Genomic DNA, 17,594 nt, shown 5'->3' on the forward strand with positions numbered 1-17,594 from the left:
TGTGTCAGCAGGTACAGTAATAGATTTAAACTTGCTGTGAAAAAGAACCTACTTCAAAACACTGATCGGAATAACATACTGTATTCTAGTTAATAAGAGTGATATATTTTAAAATGACGAAGTTAAATGTGTAAATGTTAATAATTTTAATTTATTCTTATTTAATTTACTCCTGTTGCTTTATTTTTTCATGCTTGTATATGACCATAATTTTGAGTTCTCTGTAATATAAGAAAAAGATGTGTTGAAACAATCTGTCTTGCTTTCTAAGATGGGAACTTTAATGATAGCTTTTAGTAGGTCAAGAGACTTGCCAATCTGCAAGATCCCTAAAAGCAAATAGCCTTTTCTGAATTGTTGTTCCCAATTCTGCTACAAGTTTATAACATTACATTTGAAATTGGCTGACTTTTAATAATCATAGTTTGATTTAGTGATGCCATGGAAGTCTTGGATTCCCTGGTCTTTGAAACTTAAAAACTGAGTTTATTGTACGTATGTCTAGGTCCTGTCTAGGTTATACTTTTAACCAATGCTGCATATAAAACAGAAAGAAAAATTTGCATTTGGCTCAGATGGAACTGTACCTTTTTCTTTGTTCAGGAGAGAAACAGGGATGGTTGGTAGAGCTTGGAATGGGAAAGTTTACAATGAAATGATGTAGAGATGCTTATGGTGTGTCTACACCATATTAGCTATTTATCTGTGTGGGTCTGCTCCTGCTTGCTACATGACAAACCCAGAAACATAGTGGTGAAGCCACTCTGCGGGCATACCTTCCCATTGCTCTTGAGCACATCAGATGCAGATATCTGGAGAGTATCTGTAACAAGATATCCCAGAATTTCTTCACTACTGTATTTCTGGGTACGAAGCATGTGAATGGGAGTGGGTAAGCAGGGCATGCTCAGAAGTATTCTTCCAGGGGCACACTGGCAACACGGTTTAGAGATGTTCTAAGAGGAAATGTGGTTGTTCTAAAAGTTGCCAGTCCTGTGTCCTGGTCATTTGTTACGCCAGCATATCACAAGAGGGACTGGGGAAAGGCAGTATTGAAGAAAGTGGTTATATTGTAGATAAAAGTATAGGGACCAATAGATATGTTATAATAATAACCTCTATTACAGCAAGAATCCAGCTGCCTTCATAGTATAGGTTCCATTTTTTTTTCAGAATCGAACATATTATTTTTGGGCCCTCTCAATTTTCCAGTATATTCGCTTTCTGCATGAAAATTTTCCAGACTTAGACTTCACTTTTTTAGAGTGTTATATGTGGTTTTGTATTTCTGTGTTTAAAATACTAGGGAAAATATAATGTATTGTTTTGGTTTTAAATAATGTTTGATTGTCTATTTAATAGACATGTAATAATTGGACAAGGAGACAGTTAAGATTATGCATGTAACCTTGATAGTTTCCTGACTTTGGAGTAACAGACCATGAGATTGTAGTGTTCTTTTAAGGAAGATGTTTTATGGAATTATCTCTATTGTTTGTTAGCTAATTATAATTGTTACTTATGCCCCTTTCCCCAGCACTAACTGAGGATGAACTGTACTCTTCAGCTTTTCGAGAAAGTCCACTACAAAGTCACACTTGTGAGACAATGGTGAAGATCCTAATGTTGACCACCTTTTAGAAATTACTGCCCCTACGTTTTATACAACCAGTCATACAACCAGTCTGCTATAGAACTAAGTGTTCAGAACTGAAACGATAAATGGGCTGTGTAGCCTCAACTTTTTTTGTAAGCTGCAGTGGACCTTCTCTTTATGCACAGATTTCCGTATAGCTTTTCTGTGCTTTTCTCTCCTGTAGTTATTTACTTTTTTTAGGGTTTTCTGAAGGCTCTGAGGTTTTGGTATTTTGGGGTTTAGTGCGCGCACGCACACACATATACTGCATAGATATATTGTTATTCTATGCAAGTTAATACTCTGACAAAGCAGACTAGGCCATATGGCCCATCCACTGCTCAAAAGTCAGTCAGGAAGAGTCTAAAGCATATTCTTTTCTTCTAGGCTTGTGATATAAAATGTGCAAACTTAGTTTAATTTGCTTTGGGGAGGCCCACTCCCTGTTCAGTGCTTTTTATCACTGGTTTTTTTAGTTGCCTAAGGCATTTGCTTCTCAATAGATTTAAGGCCGTCTACTCTGGCTTCAAACATGACCTCACACCTAGACACTGTAAAAGTCTGTTCTCAGGCAGGAAGTAATTTTCTTCCCCCAGCTAATTAAACCCTTTAGTCATTTTTGTTAATTTTCCCTGAACTATTTCGAATTTATCAGTATGTATTTGATAAGTTTACCAAAACAGATCTTATTATTCCAGCTGTGTCACTTTTCAGGGCTAGATTTTTTCTTCTTTGTGTTGGTGACCTACTTTCCCATTCTGGCTTTATTCTGCCTTCCTTCATTGCCCCAGTATGCACACATTTTTCCAGTTTACTGCTAGCTCCGCCCAACTCCTGGTTCTTATTTGGTTGAATAAGATTTGAGCAGTCCCTGGGGTTAAGTGGCACATGCAGGGGTCATTGTCAGTTTCTCACAATAGGACAGAGAACATAAGAACTGCCATATACTGGGTCAGGCCATAGGTCTATCTTGCCCAGCTGCTTGTGGCCACCAGAAGGCACTACCACTTCCCCCTGGCTGTTGCTAGAGCTGCAGGGTCAGGGAGCACCAGGAGCCGGATGAGCTAATGCAGGCTCCTGCTCTTCCCACCACTACCACCACCTTGCCTGTACCTACAGCCCTCCCTCCCCTTCTGGGGGCCACCACCTGCTGCTTCGCTGCCTACAGCAAGAGGGGACCCGCAATGCCAGTGGGGCCCCTCCACCAGAAACCACCACCTACTGTTCTGCTAGCTGCTCCAGTAGTACCCCTGTGTTTATTGTCCTGTGCCCCATTCCCCCTCTCCCAGTGTTTTGTGTGTCTGAGGAAACCAGCAGCATGCTTTCCCTCCTGTGTATCCTTGTGTGTCTTTTTGTGTTTACCTCCCAGCCTCTTACATGCACCCCCCTAAAAACTGCCCCCCCCTCTGAGTGCAGCCAGAGGAGGCACCCTGGACTTCCCTGAAGCAAGCCATCCACTTTCATTATGGCACACAGCTCCCCCTCCTGCACCCCACCAACCTCTTCCCACCTAGCCTTCCATGGCATGGCAAGAGCCCCCTAAGGGGGCTGCTGTGCTGGCAGCATCCAACCAGAAGCCAGCCAATGAGATGGGGGAGACCTCGCAGGGCTAGGGGATTTCTGCTAGCCAGTCTCTCTTGGAGCGGGCTACAGGGCTCCCTAAACCAAACAGGAGAAGGGAAAAGGCAAGGGCTCCTTGTCCTCCTCCACAGGGGATGGGAAAGGAAAAGGGCCTGGGAACATTGTCAAATCAGCAACACCTGCAGAGACCATTCCTCCAGCTCTGCAAGCCTGGCTACTCAGCCCAGCAGCCGGAGCTGTGCCCAGGTGGCTGCAGAGAAATGTGCAGTCTCAGAGCTTGGGCCCACCACCTCCTCCACCCACACCTCCTCAGACAATTGGGGCCCCCTCCCCACCTTCAGCAGGTGCCATGGGGTACTCTGTAACATGCTGTCTCATGGGGGACTTCAGTCACCCTGATATCTGCTGAAAAGGCAATACAGCAGTGCGCAGGCATTCCAGGAAGGTTTTGCAAAGTGTTGGGGGCAACTTCCTGGTGCAAGTGCTGGAGCAGCCAACTAGGGGTCATGCTCTTCTTGACCTGCTGCTCGCAAACAGGGAAGAATTGGTGGGGAATATAGTGATGGATGACAGCTTAGGCAACAGTGACCACTAGATGATTGAGTTCAGGATCCTGAGGAAAGAAGGGACGGAGAGCAGCACACTAAGGACCCTGGACTTCAGAAAAGCAGATTTTGACTTGCTCAGGGAACTCATGGGCAGGATCCCTTGGGAAGCCAGTCTGAGGGGAAGAAGAGTCCAGGAGACCTGGCTGTACTTTAAAAAAGACTTACTGAGAGTGCAGAAACAAACCATCCCAATGTGCAGGAAGACTAGCAAGTATGGCAGAAGACCAGCTTGGCTTAGAAAGGAACTCTTCAGTAAACTAAATCACAAAAAGGAAGCTTACAAGAAGTGGAACCTTAGAGAAATAACTAGGGAAGAATAAGATCATTGCTCGGGCATGCAGGGATGAAGTCAGGAAGGCCAAAGCACAATTGGAGTTGTAGCTAGCAAGGGATGTGAAGGGTAACAAGAAGGATTTCTACATGTGTGTTGGTAGCAAGGGGAGGATCAGGGAAAGTGTGGGTCCCTTACTCAATAGGGGAGGCAACCTTGTGACAGGATGCAGAAAAAGCTGAAGTGCTCAATGCCTCTTTTGTCTCAGTGTTCACAGGTGAGGTCAGTTCCCAGACTATTGCACTGGGCAGCAGATTGGGGAGGAGGTGAGCTGCACTCAGTGGTCAAAGAACAAGTTATTCTAGTGTATGCTCGAGTCATACTGCATTCCAAGCATCCAGGGCCAGTCTACTGGCATTTCAGCAACAGCCTGCTGCAGGACATAGGCTTTGTGGCCTCCTTCTGGGAATTCTGGCTGAGCTGGTGAGGGCAGCAGCAGGCCTTTCCCTTGGCCTGGAGATGGTGGGATGTGGGAAGGTGCGCATCAGGTAGTACTGTCACTGCTACACCTGGGGGGCACACCCAACAGTGGGAGGAGGCTAGAGAGCAGCTTGAAAAGGAAGTTCTGGAGCTGGAGAAGTGCCTGGCCACTGACCCGGACAACCTGTCCCTCTGGGGAGAGTGTTGGGAGTGGTGGGGAGAGCTCAGAGCACTCAGCTCTTGATGACTGCTGCACCTGCAGTGTGTTTGTCCTCTCGCGTGTCCAGCTCCTCTGGGAGATGAGCTGTGGCTCCCACTTCTCTGTCCTGGGGAAGAGGAGGCGTGCCAAGAAATATATTGCTTGTCTCCTGGAGGAGGGTGGCAACCCCCTCATGCATGTCAGTGAGCAACATGAAGGGGTGAGGGCTTTCTATGTGGCTCTCTTCTCACCTAATCCAACTGATGCTGACACCTGCCAAGTCTTGTGGGAGGGACTGCCATAGGTCAGCATAGGCGACAAGGACCAGCTAGAGGATCCTCTCACCTTGGCTGAGCTCTTGGATGCCCTCCACCTGATGACCACTAACAAAATGCCAGGCATTGACAGGCTGACCGTGGAGTTCTACTGCATCTTCTGAGATGTCCTTGGACAGGACCTTGCTACCATCTGGGCTGAGTCTGAGGGGATGGGGAACTCCCTCTGCCATGCAGGAAGGCTAACTCTGCTGCCAAAAGGGAAACCCCTACCATCTGAGGAACTGGCACCCAGTTTTGCTTTTCTGTATGGATTATAAGGTCATAGTGAAAGCCATCTTACTGCACCTGAGGTCTTTGTAGGCAGATGATTAACCCTGACCAGACACACAGGGTTCCAAGACACTCCATCTTCAACAATCTGTACCTGGCGCAGGACCTCCTCATGTTCGCTTGCAAGGATGGCCTGTCATTCATCCTCCTGTCCCTCAACCAGGAGAAGGTGTTTGGTGGATCACAGATACCTCACCGGCATGATGAGGGCATTCAGTTTCAGTTCTTATTTCATGCAGTTTTTCCAGGTGCTGTACGTGTCCACAGAGTGTATGGTCAAGCTCAATTGGATGTTGACAGAGTCCATCTAGTTCAGGCAGGGAGAGCATCAAGGTTATCTACTGTCAGGCTAGCTCTACACCATCACCCTTGAGCTGTTCCTGTGCCTCTTTTGCAAGTGGGTGGCGGGACTGGCGCTCAAGGAGCCAGCCAGGAGGGTGGTCCTGTCAGCATATGCTAGTGATATGCTCCTTGCCATCCAGGACCCAGACAATGTGGCGCGAGATGGAGAACTACTAGTCCATCTACTCGGCAGCCTCCTCTGCCCAAGTCAACTGGTCAATAGCTGTGGCCTGATGATGGGTGATGGATGGCAGGTGGGCTCACTTCCACCCACACTTCAGAACATCCAATGGAAAGAGGGCTTGCTGCTCTATCTGGGGGTCTTCTTGTCCCACAGTCACCCCTCCCTGCTGGAGACCTGGCATCAGCTAGAGGTCAGGGTGTCTGAGCAGCTGTGGGTATGGGTCAGCCTGCTTCAGTGTCTCTCCCTTTGTGGGAGGGCACTAGTCTTCAACCAGCTGGTTTTGTCCATGTTCTGGCACTGCTTCAACACACTGGCCATACTCCCAGAGCTCCTAGCCAGTCTCCATAGATGGGCACTGGAGTTCTTCTCACTGGGACAGCTCTGGGTCTCTGCAAGTATCTTGAGCCTCCCTTTATGGGAGGGCAGACAGGGTCTGGTCTGCCTCTGCAGCCAGGTTCACACCTTCCGTCTTCAGGCCTTGCAGTGGCATGTGTACAGTGCCAGTAGGCAGGCAACGTGGTTCCTGATCAGGCACACCATCCTGCACCACCTCTGAGGGTCCCGATACAACTGGCAGCTCTTCTGTCTGCAAGGTCTTCCCAAGCAAGACCTGGAGGAGCTGCTGGATTTCTGTCAGGACCTCCTCAGGGCCTGGAAGCTGGTCTCTGCCTCCAGGTCCCCAGACACGGTCGCCTAGGGCTCTGACCTCCTCGATGAGCCCCTGCTGAAAATCCCCCAGCTGATGGTGCTGGCAACAGAGGTTTCCTCAGTGTGCCAGAGGATGGTCCTGGCCAACATCACTTGTATAGGAGACTTGGACTATACCAGGCAGGGGTGGAGTGGATTCCTTTGCACTGGTCTGGCAAATGGAGGTGCTCCCTGCTATTTACTCCAGGAGGTAAAGGCTGCCCTTGCCTATATCGACCAGGTCCTGCACAAGGGCAGTCCCCACTCCCCAGTATCCCCCAACTCACTGGAGCTAGTCCTGAGGCCGCTGCCTTGGCAGGGCTCACAGCACTCCCTGCCCTGGCAGCTTAGCAGACTGGGGGATACCAAGTTGACCTGCCTCTGAACAACCCACTGCCTCCAGCTCTACATGCTTGTGCTCCACACAGCCCATCCCTGCTCTGACAAGTGGCGGGACACCCTAGGTGAAGGGTGGGGGACAAGGGTCCCTGGTGGACAAGTCCGTATTCAAGCTTGATCCCATGAGTCACCAGGGACCTCATCTGGCAGCTTCTCCACGGAGCTGTTGCCACGAATGTGTATCTTGTGCACTTTGTGGGCACCCTTAACATCTGGTACTTTTGCCAAAAGAGGGAAACCCTGGCACACATCTATCTTGAGTGCACCAGGTTGCTACCTCCAGTATCTCCTGCTGAGGTTCTGGCTGCACTTCTCCCTGCACCTTTTTGTCATTCATTCCCTGTCTGTGACCCTACCCAGCCCCAGTCCCTCCTAATTAACCTCCTCCTGACTCTGGCCAAACTGGCCATGTAGAAGACCAGGAAGGTGGCTTTGGCTGGGGGAAGCTGAGCAAATGTGGGACCGTCTTCCTGTCATTCCTTCATTCACGTCTCTAAACAAAGTTACACTGGTTGGCATCCACAGGCTCCCTCGACTCATTCAGGAGGCAGTGGCCATTGTCCCCTTCCAAATCCCTTGTTATTAACCTGTGACCTCACTGTCATCCTTGTTTTCTTTTTATTTGTCCCAAGTAATGAGTTGGTGTGTCCCCAATGGCCTCTATTATCAAAGGAGGTTCATAGTTTTTTGTGATGGGAGGAAGACCATGGCCAATGGCCCATCAAATAGGCCTGTGTCACAGTACCAGAGTTGATGTTGAAAGAGAGGTATGACCAGAGTTTTTTCCCCACTGCCTCTTCCTCTTGCAGCATCCAGTATTTAGAGTCTAGGAATTTCTGATTCAGAGGCTGTACCCCTAATTCCCATGCTCAATAGCAACTGATGCACTAGGGAGGCAAGGCAGTACGTACCCAAGAGTCTGGACCTGACCCAGCTGCAGCACAATTGGAATTAATTTTCTGTCAGCCATGCACTTCCAAATATGACAGGTTGGGTTTATTATTCTTTTCCTTGTATGTAATACACCTTTTAGAGGGGATTTTTTTTCCAAATTTCTTTTTAAAAAGGAATATGAGCAAGTGTTCTTTACTTATTTCTTATAAGATAGATAATTTGCTGTGGAATACTTTTTTTATCCTTTTTTTCCCAAAGACAGCTAATTGTTTTAGGTCTATAGACACTTTTAAGGAGTCAAAATACTCCTAAAAAGTCATTGAGTTGCAGTAGCTTATTATAGTTTAGAATGCTTTTGTAAAAATGCACTTGGATTCTTCTCTAAGTTTGACTTTTTTTTTCTTTTTTTTTTAGTGAGTACTGCCCCACAACAAAAGCCTGTAAGTATGGTTATATAATTCATGTTAAGCCTCTTGTTATCCTGCAGTTGATATTAACTGTTAGAACACTACCATTTTACAAACCATGTAGAAGCTTCTCTTGGCTACAGATTTTGCCCTTAAATGAGCATTTTGTGCAGTCCTGTAGTCTTCACTGATTAAAAATGACTTGTTTTTCTCACATTTTAATATGGCAAAATTAATCCTGAAATTCTGTTTTAAGAGTTGAGAGGTTTTTTTCTCTCATAGTAAAGATGTATTTATTTAAAATAGGATGAAATGTGGTCTTTAGGCACTGCCAGTTTTAAATAGTGTTTACCCAATGGCAAATTGTATACATGTTTGAGCAGCTCATAGCTGGGGTAATGGACTCATGGAAGGAAGTTGCATTGCCACTTCTCATCTTTTATATGGAATAATTAATTGGGTCCTATTCTTGCTAAAAATGTATGCATGCACTTTGTGGCATTTCTTATATAGTATACCATTCCTTGTATTCTATTATATACCATATTTACTTGACTCCAAGATAACCCAGAATTTAAGACAATTTCCCAATAATTAGATACTATATATATGGAAAATTTATAAAATGATAACAATTTTCCTGGTATAGAATCTAATTACCTGAGTTTTGTCTTGAATTTGCTCCCCTCCCATTGCTACAGCAGGGAAAACAGGGGCTGAGGCACTCAGACGGCCCCCTTACCCTCTGACACCCCTCCCCCCCCATTTCTTCCCCCTGAAGCCCTTCTCCTCATTACTGTCAGACTCCGCTTGGTTTCTGTTGCCTCCCTGAGCACATGGAAGTGAAGGGCAAATTGAAATATAGGAGACCAAAAAATACTGACTTCGAAATAATCATACCTGTAGTGATTTGCATACAGACAAATTACTATGGGTACTATAGACTTGGTTCATCAGAATTGGTGCATTTTACCTTTTATGCAAACTGCTGCAAGTTTCAGCACAGGTACTCCATAAACATACTTTTGAGCAGCATATACCTATTTATGCTATATTTATGCCAACCTATGTGTGATATTAGTTCAAAGCCAAAAGGCTCATGATTTATAGCCATTGGGCTGGGCCCCAGCAGTCACAGCCCAGCACTACTCACAGCCTCACAGACCTCACAGCCCAGCACTACTCAGTACAAGTGTGTACTCCAGATACCTCTCACAAAGACTCTATGTGCTAATCAACTCCCCACTCACAACTGAAACTGGGTTTTCTGGACATGAGTTCTGGGATCTTCCAAAAATTTAGATGCTGATGAGGCATGGGGCCACCTGGTCTGGCTTCACCTCATAGAGGGCAACGCCACCCCAATCATATGCAGGGGGTGAGAAAAGGGATGACAGCCTCTCATCTACTTAGGCAGACAAGGTTCTTTGGGTGAATCTGATATCTTTTATTAGACCAACTTAAAAAGTTGGAAAACAATTTTTAAGCAAGCTTTCGGGTTCAAAAACTCTTTGTCAGGCTGAGGAAGTTTCAGCAGTTGATGCGTGCTCTTCCTGGATGGAATGAAAAGTAAAGAAGATAGGCAGTCAATGAAGATGTAGATTGAGGAGTCAGTGGGTGAGAGACAGGCTGTGGGGGGGGGAAGAGAAAGGGGATGAATAGTGGAGAAGTACCTGGGGAGTCAGATGGTAGGCTGGTTATAATGTGTCATAAATCCAATGTCTATATTTAGTCCATGATTTTTAGTATCCAGGAGGTTGATGAAGTGGAGTTCATAGGCTCGTCTCTGGGAAGTGTTTTATAAGTTTCCTTTGAGGATCAGGACTGAGAGATTGGAGAGAGAACGGTTTATGACACGTTATAACCTGCCTGATATTTGACTCCCCAGGTACTTCTCCACTATTCATCCCCCTTCTCTTCCCTCAACCCAGCCTGTCTCTCACCCACTGACTCCTCAATCTACATCTTCATTGACTGCCTATCTTCTTTACTTTTCATTCCATCCAGGAAGAGCATGCACCAACTGCTGAAACTTCCTCAGCCTGACAAAGGGTTTTTGAACCCGATAGCTTGCTTAAAAATTGTTTTCCAACTATTTAAGTTGGTCTAATAAAAGATATCAGATTCACCCAAAGAACCTTGTCTGCCTATGTCCTTAGACCAACATGGCTACAACCTACACCACTGTCTCATCTACTTAGACATTTGTTGATGTTTGCCAGATATTTAAGGCTGGTGAAGGAATGGACATAATTGGAAATGGGAAAGAAAGGTGCTGATCAGATGTGGGAATGAAGAAGCTAAAATGTATTTGATGTAGTGTTTACCCACGAGCTGAAAAATAGTGCTGAAGGGGACTGGGTGCAATGGACATTATATCTTACTAGCCAGTTGCCCATCAAGAATGACAGGGGGGAGCAGGTGGGAATGGAGCGCCATGCCCCTCCCCCCCCCATCCGGAGAGAATCGGGGCCGGCGTGGCAGGGTGAGGGATCAGTGGGCCCAGGCCGACCTAGTGGTGACAGGGGGATGGGAGGAGTGGGCTCAGGGCCATCATGGGGCGGGGGGGGGGGAGGAGTGGGCCTGGGCCAGAGGTGGGGAGGAGACTTGCTCCTCCCCTCTCCCAGCCATTGCCCTGTCGGGCCAGGCCCGTTGCTCCCCCCACACTGCTGCGGTGGCCTGGCTTCTCCCCCCAGTTGGGTTTGCTCCTCCTCCTTCTTCCCCCCATCAGGCCTGGGCCCGCTCCTCCCCACCCTCCACCACTGCCATGGCATGCCTGCTCCTCCCCCCGCCCCCCACCACATTGGCCTTGCAGGCAATGACAGAAGGGGAGAGGGGCGGGCCAAAGCTAGATCCAGTGGCCTCACCCCCCCCCCATATCATCCCAACCCCACTCCCCACCCAGCGCTGCTTCTGCCATCACCTCCCAGGAGCAAGGAGGGGGGCGAGGCCAGCTTCAGTAGCCTTGTCCCCCTCCCTCTGCTCCATTGTCACCACCTGCAGGGAGCAGGGCAGTGGGGGCGAGGCCAGTTGTGCTGGCCTTGCCCCCCCTCCCCTGCTCCGTCCCCTGTATCCCCGCCATCATGGCGGCACACTGCCACCTGTCTGAACACTTTGCACTCTGATTGGCTGTCAGCCAATCAGAACGCAAATAAAGCATTATGGACAGACAGACAGATTAAGGCTTTTATAATATTAGAATTCCGATGGGCTGTAGTAACCTAGCCTTATGGTAGGTTCCCATCACTGAGCATATGCTCAGCAATTTAATGATAGACTGTATTTAATGAAGCCTTCTTGTACGCGAATATAAGACAAAGGGTTTTTTTTTCCCCCTTGCTGATTGGAGGGAAAACCTAGTCTTATATTTGAGTAAATATGGGACATGGACTTCATTTGGTTCCTTTAGTGTAAGGGCTTTGCACATTAAACAGAAGTATCTTTTTTTTCAAAAGCCGTTAATTTACTTTAAAAGCATCTGCCAAACAATCACCACTGTCTAGTGATATCACAAAATGAAGCATATCTAAATTCTGATCTCCTTTGTATATGCCTTTTTAATAGGTCCATCATCCATTTACTGGTTTCTGACTCTGCTTGCAGTTTCTTTTAGAAATTATGAATATTCTATGAGATCCCTACAGAGCAGATTTTTTTTCTTTGTTTCTGTATTTAATAGTGTATTTTTGAATGATCAGAAGAGGAAAACTTAGGGCTCTGCTATGTGTTTAAATTAAAGCTGGATAGAAGCTAGGTATAGAGTCGTTGCACATTTTCAAGCACTAACTTTATAGATGGTTGCCTCTATATCTGGGTAGTCATTTTTACTGTGTGATAAATACTTTGCATGTGTGGCTGGTTTAAATGTATTGTTCAGTTAACCAGCTAATTGCATAATATATGTAAAGTGTAGCAAGGGCTTTGCATATGCCTTATGGGAGACTCAGTAGCGTAAACTTGAAGTCAAAATGAAAAAAAAAAATCCGCTGTAGTGAAACTACCTCATCCTGTTAGCTCTGTTTTAATTTTTTCTCTGTTTGTTGTTATTGTTTCCGCATTTTTTATTACTTATGAGGTATAAAAATGGGGTTTATCATCACCACCTCCTGCTGTCTACTAGATTGTGGCAAGTAATATATAAGAAACTTTTCTCAATTTCACAGAGGTGTAGTTAAACCACTGAGGGTTGATTTCAAAATATTTTTTTCACCATTTGTCAACCATTTGGGTTTCTCTGACATTGCTTTCAGCTTACTTTTGTTGATCGTTATCAACTCTGTTTTATTAAGCTGGACTAGCAAAGGAGGAGTAACTGACACATGTAGATTATTATACTAGCCAAGTACCTTCCATGTGCAAAAGCATAATCAATAGTTGGTTAAAGTTTAAAGATGTTGCTGTTAGCAAGGTTATATGAATCATGGGAACTGTACCACATCATCTTATATATACTCTCCCTTTTTATTCATTTAGAAAAGTACTCCTTGCATGAGGTTATATAGCATTTTTCCTTTGTGTAACACAAAGTGCTTTTTATATTGAAAAGAAAAAGGGGCACACAGATCTTAAATATGGTATGTTACCTCCAGAATTTGCCATAGTTATTGCACAATATCTGAATTTTAATATGAGACACTTGAAAGTAAAACTGGTTGAGTTTTTAATAATGTTTGTTAAACATTGCAGGTTGGTAAAATATCGAAAAACAAAAAGAAAAAACTGAAGAAAAAACAGAAGAGGCAAGCTGAGCTGCTAGAGAAACGCCTGCAGGAAATAGAAGAACTAGAGCGAGAAGCTGAAAGGAAAAAAATAGAAGAAAATGTAACCTCAGCATTAACATCAAATGAGCAAGAAGATGAATACCACCCAGAGGTCAAACTAAAAACAGCTGATTTAGAGGAGGTAGCAGATGAAGAGCCTGGGAATGATGATGGTTAGTAATATCTACTTTATTGAAACTGGAACAGTTTCATAATCTGAAATTAAGTTTAATTGTTCTCTCTGCCTGGTATATTTAATTCTTAATTAAATACACAACATTTCCTAAACTAATAGGCTTTAACATGTCTACTCAATTGTTACACTGTAGATAACATTGCACTTTCACGGGAGAAAAATGGAGGAATGAAGATTTGGGGCAGAATTCTGTTTCCTTTTGCACGTCCAAATTACAGTTTACTAGCTAGCTATACGGCAGCTGGCTGTTTTTGGCCTTTGCTTTATGCTTTGGAAGTGTAAACCTCCATACATAGACTGAGTAGGATACATACTAGATACAAACACACACACACACATGCGCGCGCGTGCACACACTGACACACATACACATCTGTGGCTTTGTGTACACACATAACTCAGGTACATGCGTACATGAGCACAAGTTCTGGAAGAAATGGGGGATATGGGCCTCCTATGTTTCAGCCCTAGTAGCTGAGTAGTTAAAAGTGTTCACCCAGGTAGTTAGAGACTTGGGGTGCCTGTAGACTTGTGGGGTGCCTGCCCTGACGTGCTGTAATTACAGCACATTTTAGCAGATTTGATTAATAGTCTGCTGGAGCGTGCTAACTAGCATGCTCCAGCAGCCCAGCGTCTTGTATATTCAGCATCCCTGTGCTTCAAAATGGCAGTGGGAACACTTTAACTAAAACTCATGGAATGAGCTTTAGTTAAAGTGCCCCCACCATCATTTCAAAGTGCAGGGACATTGAATACATGAGACACTGCAGGCACTTTAATTAGAGTGGCTCCTGAGAGCAGTTCTAATTAAAGCACCCCCCACCCGCAGAGCACGTATAAAGATGCCCTTTGGTTTTAGGCTACCTTCACCTAGATGGACTTTGAGCCTGCATGGCTCTGACTTCTAGCACAGTGCTCTAACAACCTAACCGCAGGTTATGCATTATCCACACACCTCCCTGGCGTTTCTTTGCCCCTTAATTGGAATGGTGCATTTCACTTTACCGTCACTCATTGGTTTTAAATTCCATTAAATGCTCAGTGCACTATTCACAGTAAATTACTGCAGGGGGCGCCACATAATCCACCCCTCTAATCTCTTTGTACTAAATTGCAGCAGGAGGCCCTGCACACTGCTAAACACTGCTATAGACCAGTGATGCATATCTCTCAGCTTGCTGCAATGTACAGATGACCGAGTGGTGCAATTCATTCATTTAAGTGTCACTTAATCAATTTAAGCAATTTCATAACCCATATTTTTACACGTTTTAAAATTTGTTTTGAATTTTTTACACCAATATTTTTAATTTTTTTATTCTTATTTTATTCTTATACTTTTTTTTCTTATACTTTTCATTCCTATCTTTATTTTTACTCTTATCTTATATTTTATTTTCCTATTTCTGTGTCGTTAAGTAAACTTTATTTCATGTGTAAATCTGTTTGTTTGTTTTATTTCACTCAGACAACCAACCAGCCCTAGGATCAGGGTGCTTGAAATTCTCTAAGTGCATATAATATGCGCATAAATCTGTACCCCATAAATTTCTTATATATATCTTTGCATGGATATTGGAGTGCTGTGGTGCACTAATTGGAACTCCAAAATGCACTCTCTGCATTATCTCACAGGGGGTCCCAATCCCAGAAGACACCTGACACCCCCCCCCCCCCCCCACCCCCCCTCTTCCACTTATACCCACACCCACATTCTTGCATTCATATCCCTGCACCATTGGGGATCATTGTTTAGTTTAGTGTTTCCCTTCCATCCCCAGACACTACTCGTCATGTCTCTCTTCATGTCTCTGTTCCCATAGCCCACCAAGTCCCAGTTTCCTCAGGCTGTCCTCCATGCTTTGCCCGCCAAATTCAAAGCCACATACTAACTATTCAAGCTCCCCACTAAGTTCCACCTCAAGCCTGTAGTTCGGTGAACTCCACTGTGCTTTCAGACAGCCAAGGGCGCCTTGTGATTGTTGCTCTGTAGGTTGATCCACAGAACCCTGTCAGCCTTGAGATCAGTTTCTTCTCGGTTCTCTGACTCCAGCTCACAGCCCATTGACCGGTATAGCAAGGCCTGAGAAGCTGCTACCCTGCATTGGTGCCCTTGAAGAAGGTCCATCATAGCCTGATTGTGTTCAATAGCAGAATCTCTGCATTATCAAGTGCCTCCATTCTCTGGTTGGACACCTCCAAGGTGTCCAACAGCACCTGGTTCTCTTTGCAGATTCTGTCAGGATTCATCGAAGCCATGTTGTTATGCAGAACACAACAGTTACTGTTTTGCTCAGAGCACCACCTGCTTGCGCTAAGGGGGCTGAATAAGTAGGGCTGTTGAATTCCTACGCACCTTAGGTTCCTGTAACAACCCCTCCTCTAAAAACTTGGGGTGTCCAATGACCCCAGACACCCATGGTCCATCTAAAGAATAGCGGTTAGTGGAACAATGAATAGACCCATCACAAAATATCACCCCAGAAAACACCCCTGACCTGGCGGAAGCCAGGGAATAAACGTGGATGTGAGGTCACCACGCTCTTTTTGAATAGGTCCCATTAGCACATCAAGAACTATGCCAGACATTCAGGTACCAGAACCACCAGGTAATATTGCAGTCACAAATGTCTCAAATCTCCCCACACCTGGTTTTCAGTGACATGACTCAGCAGAAAAAAAGCAGGTGCTGAGCAGAACACTGAAATGGCTGAACCCTGAATTAAGGGTTGTTGAATGGAACATTATCATTAACAGCCCTGCTCTTTACATTTCAATTCCTACACGCCCCAGGTTCTTGTAATCAACCCTCTTCTAAAAACTTGGGGTTTTAGGGTTTTTGCTGATTACCCCTGAAATCCATCAAGTGCTAAGCAGAAAAAAGGCAGGTGCTGAGCAGAAGACTGAATGGACAAACCCTGAATTCCCCCCTGACCAAATAGACACCCCCCCCCGGAGCACAGTTGAATGATTTATAGGACAGTGTTGTTGGGGGGGTGGCGGGAGGCGGGTGCTTGAAGGGACAGCTTTAGTCCCTTCAAACTGCATCACAAACTGCCAGGCAAAGAATTTTTGGTGCGTGTGGCAGTGAGCCATTAACAACTATCCTTCTGGACAGTGGGCGATTTGGGGGACAATTTGGGGCAGGCTATGGATATCACAGGTGTTGTTAGGAAAGGTCACATGAGTAGATTTCTGAGAGTGCTGGTACTGAGACACAGTTCACACTTGCATAGTTATGCATATGAGGAAACTCAGACCTGCATGACAAGGTTCCAAACATGTGTCTATATAACTCTGCTCAGCTGGGGGCAGAAAGCACCTCACGACTCTGGTCAGGGCATATTGGCCCCTCTCTCAGTGACTCATTTTGGCCCCGAAAATGTACTCAATGGAGGCTCTAAAGAGCAAGCCATATCTGCCGGGCTTGGAGCAGCAGCCAGATGCACCCCTAAGCTGTGGCCCCAACTGGTCCCAGGAAGAACTGGCAGATGTGAGTGGTATTTGGGGGGAACAAAAGGTTCTGGAACCACTGGAAAATCTATGAAATAAGCCAGTCTATGCAACCATTGCCCAGGAAATGTAGGTGTACGGCCACAACCAGAACTGGGCACAGTGCCACAGCAAGATGAAGTCCCTGAAATGTGCTTTCCATTGGGCCAAGGACCAGAAGTCTTGTTTGGGGGCAGGATGCACAATAGCCCCATTCTATGAGCAGCTGTCCTGCATTTTCGCGAAGGACATAAGCAACGCTTGCCTCCTATCCTTCGGGACGATGAGGGTGCAGGAGACCACAGAGTCACCTAGCCCACAAGAGTCCACAGACTGTCCTGCCACTGCAGCAGGCAGTGCAATATGCACTGCTCAGCCTTCAGGCAACCAGTCGGAGGCGGGGGGGGGGCAAGTGTTCACAGCACCAGAAGAATGGGGACAGCCGAGACAAAGTTGTCTTGACCATGACCCCACTCTCCCCGATGTCTTACTCACATAACCCAGAGGAGGAGGATGCATCAGATTCCATGATGATACTGTCACTGGACTTGTGGGACACACCAGAAATTCCAGAGACCCAAAGACTGGTGCCAGAGAAGCCTGAGGATCTGCACCCAGGGACTTGTAAGTTACAGGGAAGGGGCATTAGATGGGTTGGATAACTAGGGCTTGTGTGAATCTAGCTCCGCTTTTGTGCCAAGGCCAAGTGTGGTGAGGCACGAGGGAGGGTGTTAATTTTGTAAGTGGCAAATATGTCCACTGCTTGCAGTTGCACAATGTTTCACTTACATGGGGGTGTACATGCTGTGCCCGCTCTTAAAGTTGCTTGTGGGGAGGTGTTAATTCATTT

The 17,594-nt window shown here is 45.8% G+C and overlaps 1 protein-coding gene across 1 annotated transcript in view; it reads left to right on the plus strand.

Moving 5' to 3' along the window:
- The window catches only part of SRPK2 (SRSF protein kinase 2), a 168,908-nt gene that overhangs the window by 110,973 nt on the left and 40,341 nt on the right, over nucleotides 1-17,594 (plus strand). Inside the window, exons 9-10 of the mRNA XM_025216006.1 lie at nucleotides 8,298-8,329; nucleotides 12,983-13,229. Of these exons, the coding sequence (XP_025071791.1) occupies nucleotides 8,298-8,329; nucleotides 12,983-13,229 (279 nt within the window). The remainder of the gene's footprint in view (nucleotides 1-8,297; nucleotides 8,330-12,982; nucleotides 13,230-17,594) is intronic.

The sequence above is a fragment of the Alligator sinensis genome, unplaced genomic scaffold (assembly GCF_000455745.1).
Source record: "Alligator sinensis unplaced genomic scaffold, ASM45574v1 scaffold100_2, whole genome shotgun sequence".
Classification (NCBI taxonomy): domain Eukaryota; kingdom Metazoa; phylum Chordata; order Crocodylia; family Alligatoridae; genus Alligator; species Alligator sinensis.